Raw genomic sequence first — 12,936 nt, 5'->3', positions numbered from 1 at the left:
CCTGAGTTCAATCCCTGGTATCAGGAAAAAAAAAAAAAAAATAGCTGGCTACAAGCAAAGTTTGGGAACAGCACTGTCTGCTAAGCTGCAGCCCAGTAGAATCACAGCATTCCTGACAAGCTCGGAAAACTAAGGAAAAATTGAGAGAAAAAAAAAAAAAAAAAAAAAAGGCCATGGGGCTGGAGCAGGGGCGAGACAGGGCACAGGGCCTGGGAGGTCAGCAGCTGCCATGCTGGGAGGCACCGGTGCCAGTCAGCAGTGTAGGAGGCAGCCAGTGAGAGCACCTCCCCAGGCGCAGGGGCACAGGCCTAGCTGGGCCAGACTTCAGTGTCCCCAGGAGGGAAACAAAGGCAATGTCTGGGCTGGGGGTCCCCAAAGCACTGCCCCAGGAGGGACTGCAGCACTGAATCTGCATCCAACGGCTCAGCACCAAGGAAAGCAGAGGCCAGGCATAGGAACAGGTGAGCGGCGCCTTCCTGAGCACAAGGAGCCACACAGTGCACCAGTGCCCTGCTGCAGAACCTGCCTCAGCCAGCAGGAACACAGACAGATACTTCTTTAATACCATTTGCATTAGCAACAGGCTCTGAACAGACAAGGTTGGCTAAAGGACTCCGCAAAATCCTTCCTTGCTGCCTCACAAACTTGAAGAGGAAGGCCACATCCTGCAGAGCAGCAGCCCAGGCTTCTCCCTGAAGACCCACAGGGAAGCATCTCCCTGGGAGCTGCAAGCTAAGGGGACAATCCCACAGCTGACTTTCCAGCCCTGGAATCCAGGGACCTCATCACCAACCAGGACAGCAGACAACCAGGAAGGCAGAGAGGATATGGACAAGAAAGAAGCTTCAGCCTGGGGACAGCAAGTCACCAGAGCCCCAACAACTGGAGGTAACCATGAACAAGGACAAAGCCAGCCTTCAGTGGGAGTTCACAGCTGCCACAAGCCTCCAAAAGTGACCTGGCAGGGAGGACACAGGCGGTGCCTAGCTAAGACTGTGTCAGGCCCTGCCTGCCCTCTGCCTTCCCACAGGTGGCTCCTGCCACACTCCTTAAGCTGAGCTTCAGTGTCAAGGTTTCCTCAGGGGCTGACGCCAACTGGAAAGGGACCAGCTGGCCCACTGCTCACTGGCTGCCGCAGTTGGTTCTGAAGCCCATCTCTTTGGACAGAGTGCGTCCTCATACTCACAGGTTTTCTGGCTCGGCACTAAAGGGATCAGCATTAATTAGCAGGCGGCTGATCACTGAACCGCCAGGCAAGGAACCAGACATCCCAGCCCGAACGCCTGCGGAGACAAAGGAGGCGTGTGCAGAAGCTGCAGAGCAAGATCATTCAACAGTTCCAAAATAACAGATGAACATGACCAAGTTTTAACCATCAGTAGGTCAAAAATTACCACCATCCTGTACTTATGAAACAAAAATAAGTATAATACACAGCAGAACTCAACCCCTACAAGATACCAAAAAACGGCCTTCCTAGGCTGCCTGGGTATCACTTGGGCTTTATCTGTCAGCATCTTCATAAACGCTCAAGTTACGTCTTTCTGTACATCCATAAGCTCTCAGTGACAGCAAAACTACTGTATCCACGCCAACTGTGTACCCAGCAATTCAACAGGCCTGACTACCGCCCAGTGAGCATATGAGCCCTCGCAGATGGGCAGCGAAGCACTTACTTGGATACAGGATCTTGGTGTTCAGTGCGGGCAGGCCATCCCGGCTTCCCGTCTGAGGAGGAAGAGAGGCAGAGCTGCCCACAGACAGACCCCCTTTGCTCATCAGTTTTTCACAGGGGGGTCGGGATGCTGTAAAACAGGACAGAAGCCTTCCTGACTATCCGAACCCACATAGCTGAAATCCTGTGAGCCAGAGCAAAATAGGCGTGTAGGGCTATGGGCACCCAGGGGTGAGAGGAAGGGGGTGAGAGGGGCTCAGGAGACATGCTATGGCGTGGACTCATCTGGAGAGCACAAGCACTATAGATGGCAGCTTGGGGACAGAGTGGCTGAGCACAAAGTCCCTCAGTGACCTGGCCATAGTGGGCTCTGTGCTGAAGAACCTGAGGCCTCCTATGAGCAGCTCTGGGGAAAAGTTAGGACAGACCCCAGGCACTCCTCCAACCCCACAGGTCCTACCAGTATCCCCCAGACCAACTGTACACCTCGGTGACATGCACCCAAGCTACAAGCTCTGGCACAGCCCAGGGCCAAAGCAATGACCAGAAAGCTCCTCAAAGCTCCTGGCAACAAGCACGCTTGCCACAGGGACAAAAGTAAAGCCCAACCCCCACTGATATACCTCTGCGGTGGCTTCTGCCCGTGGGGACCCCACAGCCCTCACTGTGGGCTGGCAGCGGCAGGCACATCTTGTCATCCTTCCTCAGGTCTTTCTTTTCCTCTGAGGTGGAGAGGCCCAGCACAAAGCCTTCCTGCACCTGTGTCTGGGCATTCTGCTCATCGACCGCTGACAGGGAGAGGGTGCTACAGCTGAGCCCGGTATGGTGACCTGTGCTCCCCAGGGCCCCTCAGAGGGCTCAGGCCAGAGTCACCCCACCATCCAACTCCCCACCCTCAGTGCTAACAAGCTGGGGAGGAGCCCAGGGGCAGGAGGCCACTGAGGGAGCCAGGTCACAGAGAACAGGCAGCAAGAAGAATAGGCACACTGATGCCATGTGAAGGCTGTGACCACGAGGCTCACATTGCTTAGAATAAAGTGAGGGAAAGGGTGTGAAGCAGCTTCTGGGGATAAGTATGGGGGTTAAGGTGCTGTACTTGCTACCACGGTGTAGAGGTCTGTAAGGGTAAGAGACAGAGGCCAAGTGCCAAGGTGGTGCTTCAGTTTCCCTCCAGGTGAGTCTGTCACCGGGGCCCCATTACCTTTCTCTGTGTGCTCTATGATCTGGCGGATTGCTTTCTTTAGACTATTAGCTCGAAGCATGAGCTGCTCCCGGGGGCGGAAGATCTGCGGCCGAGCAGGGCATGCAGAGCCCACCAGGCGATCCCCAGCAGAACCGCAGACACTGCCCGCCCCATCACCATCTTCCGTCTCCTCAGCAATGGTGGGGGGCGGATTGGGCAGAGAGGATGAGGCCTGGGACTCATCATCCAAGGTCTTGAGGAGCGAGTCCAGCTTCTCTTTCAAGACAGAGCACTAGGTGGGGAACACACTGGCATGAAAAGCACACCCTCCACACTGGAACCCCTTCCACAGGCCTGCAACGAACCTTCTTGGCCATGACCTCCGACTCCTCTGAGCTCTCGGTCGTCTTCTCATAGGCCTTGCCTACTCGGGCCACGAAGTCCTTCACTGTCTCACAGAGAACCCTGGGGAGAATGAAAGGGGTGAGGCTGGGACCATGGGCACCCTTGGGTGTGGCCCTGCCATCCGAAGGCCACACACTCACTTGGCTGACGAGATCACCACAGAGTGCTGGTCCGAGGTCAGGATTTTAGAAAGGTGAGCTGCAACTGAGTCTTCATAGAAGAGGATCTGCTGCACCTGCAGTTGTCCCAGAACAAGGGGCTTGGTAACCTACAGTCACTTGGGAGCTCTGTGTGTGACCCTGAGCCCAAGGGCTTTTCCCCAAACCCAGCCCTGCAAGATGACTGTGCAGTCCCTACCCCCTCCGCTGAAGCCTCGGCTCATTCAGAGGTTAATGCGAGCCAGCCAATACTCTAGGGGAGATTTCGGAAGCCCCAAGGAGATGGGGACAGACCAAAACACAGGTCTGAACAAAAGAGAACCTGTCCACAGTGATGCTCTCTCCTGCTTAGTTTGAGGTCAGAGGCAACCTTCTAGGGCCCCATACCCTGACTCCTCCATCCTTAGTGATAGGTTCATGGACAGAGGCCACACTTGCAGTAGGGACATGAGTCTCATCATAGTGGGACAAAGTCATGCCCTCCCTGCTAGTCCAGCCCACTGACACCCGGGCTCCACCCCCACACAGCTACTCTCGCCCTGCCTAGGGCCGGCAACCTTCCCTACAGGCCAGGGCCAGGTAAGTAGTTTAAGCTTCACGCAACTCTTTCTCTCAAACAAAGCCAGGCCAAGGCAACTGGGCACTTGAGCCTGTGAGCCTGCAACCCTGCTTGCTGACCACTGCCTTGGCCCCCTGGCTGCCAGACCACGCAGGCAGAGCCCTACTCCACTCAGCCAGCAGTCAGTTCAGTGTGATGAGTGCAACTGAGGCCCTGAAAGGGGGAGGACAAGGTCTGTGCTTCAGCAACTTGGGCCTGAATAATAAGGGGAGGGGAAGGGAGGGGAGGGGAGGGGAGGAGAGGGGAGGGGAGGGAAAGGTGCTCATGTCAGGGAGTGAGTACAGGGTTGCTGTGACACGGACAAGCTGTGCAGGGAGGCCAGGGAGTTGGAGAGACACCCAGGAAGCAGGAAGTCACAAGAAAGGCCAACAGGACAACTTTCCAAAGCCCTGGTGAGAGCCCAGGAAACCCCTAACAGGACACATAGCCAGCAGTGTGAACAGTGAGCACAAAGTCAGGCCTCACTGGGTCCTGCCTTGAGGCACCCACACAGTACCTCAGAGTCTTCACTCAAGTCTTCCGTGACAGTGGAGGATGAGGCCTGCCGAGGGAGCTTGGTTTCATATGCCATGACGCTCCACCTACAGGGGAGCAGGAACAGTTCAGCCAGGTACCTAGGGCAGTCCCTCGCTCCTTGGCCTAGGTACCATTACAACTTCACTGATCCCTTTGCTCTGACTACACATCTGTAACTTGGCTCTTCTGACCCACCAAAGACCAAGGTCTCTCCACCTCAGGGTATATGAGAGAAGCCAGAAGAATCGCCACTGGCAGGGGCCCAGGGAAGCCAGCCAGGAGGTTCCCATGAACAGTACCCTTGAAGGTGCCACTCCTGGGAGAGATGGCTTCCCCTCCCATGAGGCCACTCCAATACCACAGCCCTCCATTTTCCCTACTGGGGGCACCAGGTAGGGGCCCTTCACCATCACCAACACCCAGGCCACAGCATGTGGTCACCAGGATGCTGTCACCAGCTCAGAACCAGAAGCACCCACTCCAGGAAGCCTGGAGAACAGTTACCCAAAACTTCTGGAAATAGAAGGTGGGACCCTGGAGCCGCTCAAGTGTGTGCCCAGGAGCACTTTGCCAAGGGCTAGAAGGCCCCTTCCATACAGCCCTCTAAGTGTGGCTCATAGGATTCTAGGACATGATTGTTAACCTTGTTGTCTGTACCTTTTCTACAATCTGACCAGAACCCAAAACAAGAAAGGAATGCATGCTTAAGTCAAACTTTCACAGCCCCTGCACAGCACGGTGGCCCACGCACCTGTCCAGCATCTTCCTGCTGGCCCTCTCCAACTTCGCCAAGATCTGGGGGAGCTGAGTGTCGTCATCACAGGCTGCACCCCAGCCAAGCACGCGGGCCAGGTCATTCCCTGTCCCCAGGGGAAGCACTCCCAGCTGACACTAACAAAAAAGTAGGGAAGATGTGCGCTCAACCACAGGAGAGCAAGAAGCCCCCCACTGCCCACCCAGAAGCCTGTTGCAATTGCCACACTTGGAGTGTCCGAGAGAGAATGATCTGAAGTACATGGCCTGCACTTCCTGGCAGAGCCTACCAGAGGGAATGGGTGTCTTTGTGATGCAGGGGCAGAGACCAGGGTCACCAGGCCTCACTCCTGAAGCCCACCTCTTGGCTGTTCCCTGCCTCTATGATCTGCCTCCAGACCTCAGGATCTAGGTGTCCGAAGCCCATCCACACCCCTTCCACAGCCCTTGCTACTGTCACTCGTGCCTCTTAAAACATTTCTGATGGTTTCAAAGTCTTGTCAAAATAAACATGCAAGGGCCACTGCTGAGCAGACACTCCAGGTCCCCCACCTGCCACCAACCAGAGCCTAACCTTGTACCTGGCATTCCCATACTGGAGCCCTGGAGCCCCTGCAGCCAGGGCTGTGCTCAGGATCTCCAACACAGGCTGCCCAGGGCTCTCCAGCAGTAAACACAGACAACACAGTAACCAGCCAGAGCGCAGCCCATGGAGGTCAAAAGATCCTGAGGCTGGGGCACAGCCTGGCCTGCCTACAGCATTGCACAGCCACCTGTCCCCTCCCCTGCCAGCCTGTGAGGCCAGCAGCATGACCAGGATGGCACAGGAGGTGGGAATGGACACTGGAGTGCACACAGGCAGGAGGGACTGGGCTCAGCCACAGCAGGGCAGAGGCAGGCTCTGAGGGAGCAGAAAGCAGACAGGTAGAGTACCAGACAGGGATCTGGCAGTTCACTGTTGGGGTGGGCCCCATCCCCGGAGAGGCTAAGGAGGACCACCTGGTAAGTATGCACAAAACAAGCAGGGGCTGGGTTACACAGACAGCCTAAACAGAAGGAAGTAGTGGGACAACATCTGTACCAGCACCCAGGGAAGGGGAGGACACAGGCTCAAGAGCCACTAAAACCTCTGCTCAGTCACCTGAACAGACTGTGAGTGCAGGCCCCACAGAAACAGCACAGGCTGGCACTCCGCAGCACCAGGCCAGGATGCCCAGCACACCCCCAGGGACACATGGCAGCAAACCCCCTGCACATCCCAAGCCTCCTCAGGAAAAGGGTGAGAAGGAGGTGTGCAGGAAGCCAGAGGAAAGAAAGGCCACCATGTGTGGGGCCCTGGGGCAGCTGGGGGCAGAAGGGAGTGTCTGGAGGAGCATGAGGGCCACAGAGAAATCAGAGGAGACAAATGCTCACAAAAGCCATTCAGCAGACTCATGAAACAAATCCCTAGATTACTATGTCCTCAACTAGAAAGATCAACAGTGAACTGGACGGTCATCCACTAAACCAACAAAACTGCACGGGCTGCTCTGGCGCCATCACTGGAAGGCACTGTTTCCCTTTACTGAGCTCTGGCCTGACCAGGCCTGGCTGTGGCAGCTGCTCTAGGTCACTACCATCACACTTCTAAGATACAACTACACAAGCAGCTGTGACCCAGCTCAGGGCACTGGAGCCAAGCCTGCTGAAAATGTGCTTAGCAGGTGGTTTTTTTTAAAAGGACACTAAGAATGAGCTGGGGTATAGCTCAGTGGTGAACTTACTTAGCCATGTGGCCCTGGGTTCAAGCCCCAGCACCAATGGGAGGGGCGTAAGACAACACACAAACCAATACCTGGTAATCTTGGATTGTGACCAAGTATCTCAACAGGACAAATGACAAAAGTCACAAAGGAAAGGACAACCAAAAAGAATTTTGTTGACAAATAACAAACTGGGGGACAAAATCTGCAATGTCAGACAACATGATACTAATAGGACAGCAATTAAAAAAAAATACACTAAATATTACAAAAGAAAATGAGAGAAAAACATGCCCAGCCAACTTATCTAGGGCCAGGGACACACTTCAGTGGCACAGCACCTACCTGGCAAGCACAAGGTCCTGAGTTCAACTCCTGGTACCAAAAAAAGGGGGGGAAACTCATCTAAAACCTTACTGTCTGTTAATAGAGACATTACTTGACTTAAAAGTAATTAAAGGAATACTGTAAAAATAGATTATTTGCTTAGTTGGGCAAAACTATAAAGATAAGCTCCATGGTCAAATGCAACATAGGGTGGCACGGCTCTGACAGAGTGCCAGGGTTTAACCTTGGGGGCCACTGGAACAATCAAAGACACAGAGGTGTCCCGGAACCACCTGAGCTCACTCACAGGAAGTGACCAGTCCTGGACGCTGCCCACCAGGACGCCACCACACAGAGCATTTTACTGAAGGGCAGCGCAGGATGCCTGGCATACCACTAAGCACAGAGCATGGTGCACAGGGGCATCTCGAGTCTGCCTAATGCTGCACCACAGACCTCCTGGATGCATGTGGACACAGTCTGAAACAGTCACAGAGCTATCACCAGAGCTAAACCCTGGAAGTAAAACTTGAATGAATATATGATCTGGAAGATCTATTTTTTTTTAGGACTTTTTAAAAATGTATTTAGTACAGGGTCTACAGGATCTATAGGGTCTCACTACACAGATCGGACTTGTAGTGATCCTATTTTCAGCCTCCCAAACACTGGGATTACAGGCACATGTTACCACGCCCAGTCTCAATTGCCATCTCAGCGTGCCCCAGGGTCAGAGCTGCCAGGGATTGAACCCCCAGCCCCTGCATCTGGCTAAGCAGGAACTTTAATCTGCTGAGCTATCTGGCTGGCCCTGATCTATTTTTACTTAATACAAAAAACATATCTAATGTGCAACACCAAAACTTCAGGAGCAGAGGTACCTTTCCTCCTCTCCTCCCAGCCCAGAAGTGGCAAGCAAAGGGAACCACATCACTCCTGTGAGAAGAGCAGAAGGACAGCACTCGCAGACCTACGGTAGCTCTCGTTACCCAGTCGACCTCCCATCCCTCAGCTACGCAGGCCCAGGCCTTCTAAGATGCCCTGGGCTCCTGTCCTGCTCTCTGCCCTTCTCTGGCCCAGCTCAGGCCACAGTCTGAATCATGACAATGCAAGACAACGTTGTACTCTGCCCTGACCCCTCCCTCCACCCCAGGCTGGGCACCCCCCCTGCCAGGCACCTGCTTGTGAAGGTTCAGGCTGTCAATTTCAGAAAGGACCCAGCCAACACTACCATCCCCGCCACAAACCAGAATCCGGAAGGTGTCAAACTTCTGGAATAACCGCAAGCTGCAGAGAAAAGAGAGTCGGTGAGCCAATACACAGTTCTGAGGAGCCGCGGCACTCCGCTGCCCCTGCCTCTGTGCACATGGGGACCTAGCCAGCCCTCCAGCCAGGGCCAGGGACCACCCCATGTGAGAAGCCGGAAGTGCTACACAGCCCTTCTCAGCCAACCCTCCTACCCCAGTTGTGCCCTACTCTGTCCTGTGCCATGAGTCTGGGTACTCAACCCCAGGAGAGATGGTCAGGCCTCTGCCTGACACTCAGCACATACCCTGTCTGTCTCCACAGTGCAATTACTCCATGGGCGAGGTGGCCCTGACCCGTCCCCTGTAAGTCCTTCTCAGTCTCCTTCCTGGGCCCCTGCCCTGGGTCCCACCCTAGGGCATCCCAGCTGCCTTTGGCCCACTCTTCACCCTCTTCTTGCCTGACCCTACCCACATGCTCTCCACATGACACCAGGGCTAACAACACCAAATCAATGCTCCAGGCTGCTCCTGCAGTCCCACACCTGCACCTGGTCACCAGGGCAGAGACCTGGAGTTCCACAGTGGCTCCAGCAGGACATGACCCTCCTTGCTGAGCAGCCCTGGGCTCTCTTCCTCCACCCTCACCGTGCCTAGCCAGGTTCAGCCACTATCCTTCCTCTTGTCAGGTGTCTCCCCTGTGGATGCTGGCCTCCCCCCAGGAAGGAGTACAGACTCTTACCACTCAGGCCTAGCCAGGAACCCTGGCCCGTGCATGTGGGGAGAGATGGGCAGGGAGCACAGCGGGCAGGCCAGCTCTGCTGGACACAAGCACAGCAGAGACATGGAGGCTGGCCTGTAGCCCAGCCCCTTCCTAGCACCTGCCAAAGAATCAGGGTTTCACTGCACTGTCGTGACCCTGACTGTCCACACTTGCCCCTGTTGTCTCTTCACATACTTTTTCTTTTAACGGTACTGGGGATTGAACCCAGGACATCTGCACTAAGTTACATCCCTCATCCTTTATTTTTTATTTTGAGACAGGACCTAAGACATTAAATTGCCCATGCCAGTCTCAAGCTGCAATCCTCCTGCCTCAGCCTTCCAGAGGACTAGGATTACAGGAGTGCACCTGTGAGTGCCACACCAAGCTATCATCACATACTTATTCTGACTACAAATTGGGGACTTTTATGTGCATACCAGAATTATTATTTATTATTCTCAGTTCTACTGCACAGTTGCCTTTGGCAACCCACTAAACACCACCTGAGCCTCTTGGCCTCCCCTGCTGGACAAAGGAGGTCAGGCAACGCCTCTTTCCCTTTCTTAAGCACTTTTGCCAGCGGCTCCAGTGACTCGACCCCAGGAGATTGGAGGCTGCCTGCGGGGTTGAGAGCACTGCCTTTGAGCAAACAGGCTGCTCTGTGGGATTTCTGTCTAGCAGGCCTTGAGGCAAGTGGAGAAGCCAACCCGTAAGGCACATAAAGGACCCACGTTCACAGAACACCAGGCAGTGCACACCCATACACGCGTGCGCACGGGGTGTCAGCCAAGGACAGGCAGTGAGTCAGCGCAGCTCAAGTTACAGCAGCACTGGGCTCCAAGAACAACACCCTTCCTCCAGGCCCAAGCAAGCGTGCACACACCAGACAGCAGGCCTGGAGCACACCACATGAGGCCGGCAACCTGCCAGCACCCTCTCAGAGCCCCGCCTTGAATCGGCCCTCCACACAAGGATGGAATTAGTGCAAATGGCAAAACTTACAGAAGCTCGTGGTTTCTACAAAGCTAAGCAAAGTTTAGAACAATTGAAAGGACAGACACGGGCCCCTAGCTTGCACATGGAAGAGAGAGCCCAGCCTTGTGCACCCTGGACTGCCTATGTGCCAAGGGGAAACAGGTCGGACTCTTGGAGGACAGCTGCTTCCTGGGTACGCAGCAGCCAGAAAGGAGGGCGGCAGCAGGTCTGTGCGCGCTAACTCAGAGACAGTGGTGCTACAGCAGGTACATGCGCACAGCAGGCTGCCCCCCACAGCCTAAGTGGGGACCTGGCCAGCTCGGAAGGCGTGTGCATGTGGCTGCACTGTGTGTGTGTTCACACGTGTATGTGTGCCAACCCTGTCCAGTAAGAGTAGGTTCCCTCCCTCTTCTACTGGAATTTGGAGAGGGGTGGTTTGAGACAGGCTGCTTTCTATTTTAAATTTTCTGTACCTTATTTACAAACCAACAAAACTTGCAAAAGACACATCCTCTAAGTCTCCTACCCAAGGTGCGGTCCTCCATTCATGAGGTCGAAGACCTGGGCAGGGTTCAACAGTTGCTTGAATCTTCTGAGGAACTTTACACCCTGGTTGTCTCCACTTTTAGAATTGACGAAGACCAGCAGAGGACTTGTGCAAGATGGGGGACAAGTCGCTTTCCAGAACCCTAGATATGAACATGGAACAGGACAAAAGAGCTGTGAAGTTGGGAAGAGGTGACCAGTAAGCAGCAGCAGATGGTGCAGGGGACTGGGCACATATACACGCACATGCCAGTAAACCAGACAGGGAAGAGCAGGGCACACCCTGGGTGTGATGGGTGAGTCTCACCCAACCTGATCTCATACTTACAAGAACTACAAATTTCACATGGCTGCACTGTCCACATCCTGTGCCCCAGCCCATCTGACAGTAACTTCCACTAAGCCACATACCCCAGAGATCTTGTCCCAGTCTGCCAACAGGCCTGCATATGTACCAGCTGGAAATGTGCAAGCAGCCCTGAGCCAGCCTACTAGAGTCAGCCACACAGGGCTAGGTGCAGCTCCTACAGCTTCTGGCAGAGCCAGAGGCCAGAGACCAGTTCCTGCCCGACAGCCAAATGGACCTGTCACCTTCAGAAGAAATGTCAGCCTCAATGCTTAACTGTGTCTGTGGCAACTTCTACAATGCCACTTGCCCCCTCCACAGCCTCCTCCCACCCCACAACTGTGTCTAGTCTCTCGCTAACCATAGCACAGGCACAAAGGACCCACCATCAGAGTCAATGCTGTTCAGCGCCGTGGGAGGGATGACTGACACCTTGCACAGGCCAAGCGGGCATTTGGTCATCAAGGACTCTTTACATAATGTGTGGACCTGGAACAGAATGCCCATGTCACCAGAGGCTCACGGCTTCTATCAGGGCAGCTGACCTGCTCCCACTGAGCATAGCACCCTGCCCTTGCCTTGGTGGCCCAGTGCTGCTCACAGGAGCAGAGAAAAGGACAGCATTTACCCCCACCTCTCACAGAGACACTAGCAACTATCAGAGCAAGGGCCCCAGCTGTGGGACAGCAGCCTCTGGTGCCCGCCTGTGCCTCAGCTCCTTCTGGATGTTCCGGCTCTGACCAGGAACTGCATAACCATCTCAACGACCAGCCTGGGGCCCAGGGCCAAGGGCTCCCCTCACTGGTCACTCACCATGGCCTTGCACCATAGGCAGCGCCAGTCCTGCAGGCGCAGCACGCTGCCACAAGTCTTCTCACACACTGTGCACTTGGCACTCACTGGCAGGTTTCCTTCTAGCCACTGGTGGGGCATAGCAACCTGCAGAACAAGCAGGGACACAACACACTACGGCCATCCTGGATCTGTGGTGTAAAGCCAGCCAGAGCCCAAGGCCAAGACACTGGCCCAATCTGAGGAATAGTAAGGGACCATGTTGGGGCGCAGCCCATACCGCGGCTGCCAGAGGGTGTGCTATGAGGCTCACAGGATCAAGTCAGTGAAGACACAGGTGATCCAGTGGCCCCCACACCATCAGCTGATGCATGCAAGAACATCAGGGGCAGGGGCTAAGCAGGTCAGTGCCTGGTGGGACCCTCATACATACCCCATCCTCATCCTCAATGATGTCCTTCCCAATCGAAGCCAGTGTAGTCCACTTGCAGTTATTGGTTGCACGCACAGCACATCGTTTGTGGGCCTTAAATTTGCACACTGTGAAAGGAGCACACAAAGCAATAGACACTATTTATGCCAGGCACCTCCACGTGGGGGAGGCAGCCTGTCAGGGAAGCTGGGGCGCCAGGCCTCTCAGTCACAGCCCTCTGAGAACCTTAGCCCATGATGGGAAATGCAACAAGGAGACGAGAGGAGGCAGAGGGCAGCAGAAGTGCTGGTACGACCACTGCACTCTGACTCTGCAGCATGAAGGTGGAGCCAGCATCATGTGGACTCTGACATCTGAACATCATCTAACTTCTATGGGTCACACAATCTTCTGAATGTTATCAACCATTTTTGTTTTGTTTTCTTTTGTTTTAGTTTTGAAACAGTGACTCTCTGT

At 54.6% G+C, this 12,936-nt stretch overlaps 1 protein-coding gene across 6 annotated transcripts in view; it reads right to left on the bottom strand.

Moving 5' to 3' along the window:
• Positions 1-12,936, bottom strand: part of Dgkd (diacylglycerol kinase delta) — a 101,658-nt gene that overhangs the window by 14,241 nt on the left and 74,481 nt on the right. For all 6 annotated transcript variants that reach the window (XM_023722172.1, XM_004637328.2, XM_023722175.1 and 3 more), the window contains 13 exons: positions 12,481-12,587; positions 12,069-12,194; positions 11,642-11,744; positions 10,890-11,052; positions 8,557-8,665; positions 5,308-5,447; positions 4,537-4,621; positions 3,404-3,498; positions 3,224-3,323; positions 2,877-3,150; positions 2,299-2,463; positions 1,677-1,805; positions 1,187-1,283 (listed from right to left, as the gene is read on the bottom strand). In XM_023722172.1, the coding sequence (XP_023577940.1) occupies positions 1,187-1,283; positions 1,677-1,805; positions 2,299-2,463; positions 2,877-3,150; positions 3,224-3,323; positions 3,404-3,498; positions 4,537-4,621; positions 5,308-5,447; positions 8,557-8,665; positions 10,890-11,052; positions 11,642-11,744; positions 12,069-12,194; positions 12,481-12,587 (1,693 nt within the window). The remainder of the gene's footprint in view (positions 1-1,186; positions 1,284-1,676; positions 1,806-2,298; positions 2,464-2,876; positions 3,151-3,223; positions 3,324-3,403; positions 3,499-4,536; positions 4,622-5,307; positions 5,448-8,556; positions 8,666-10,889; positions 11,053-11,641; positions 11,745-12,068; positions 12,195-12,480; positions 12,588-12,936) is intronic.

Source organism: Octodon degus, unplaced genomic scaffold (assembly GCF_000260255.1).
Source record: "Octodon degus isolate 3935 unplaced genomic scaffold, OctDeg1.0 scaffold00089, whole genome shotgun sequence".
NCBI lineage: Eukaryota > Metazoa > Chordata > Mammalia > Rodentia > Octodontidae > Octodon > Octodon degus.
This window is presented reverse-complemented; position numbering and strand designations above follow the sequence as displayed.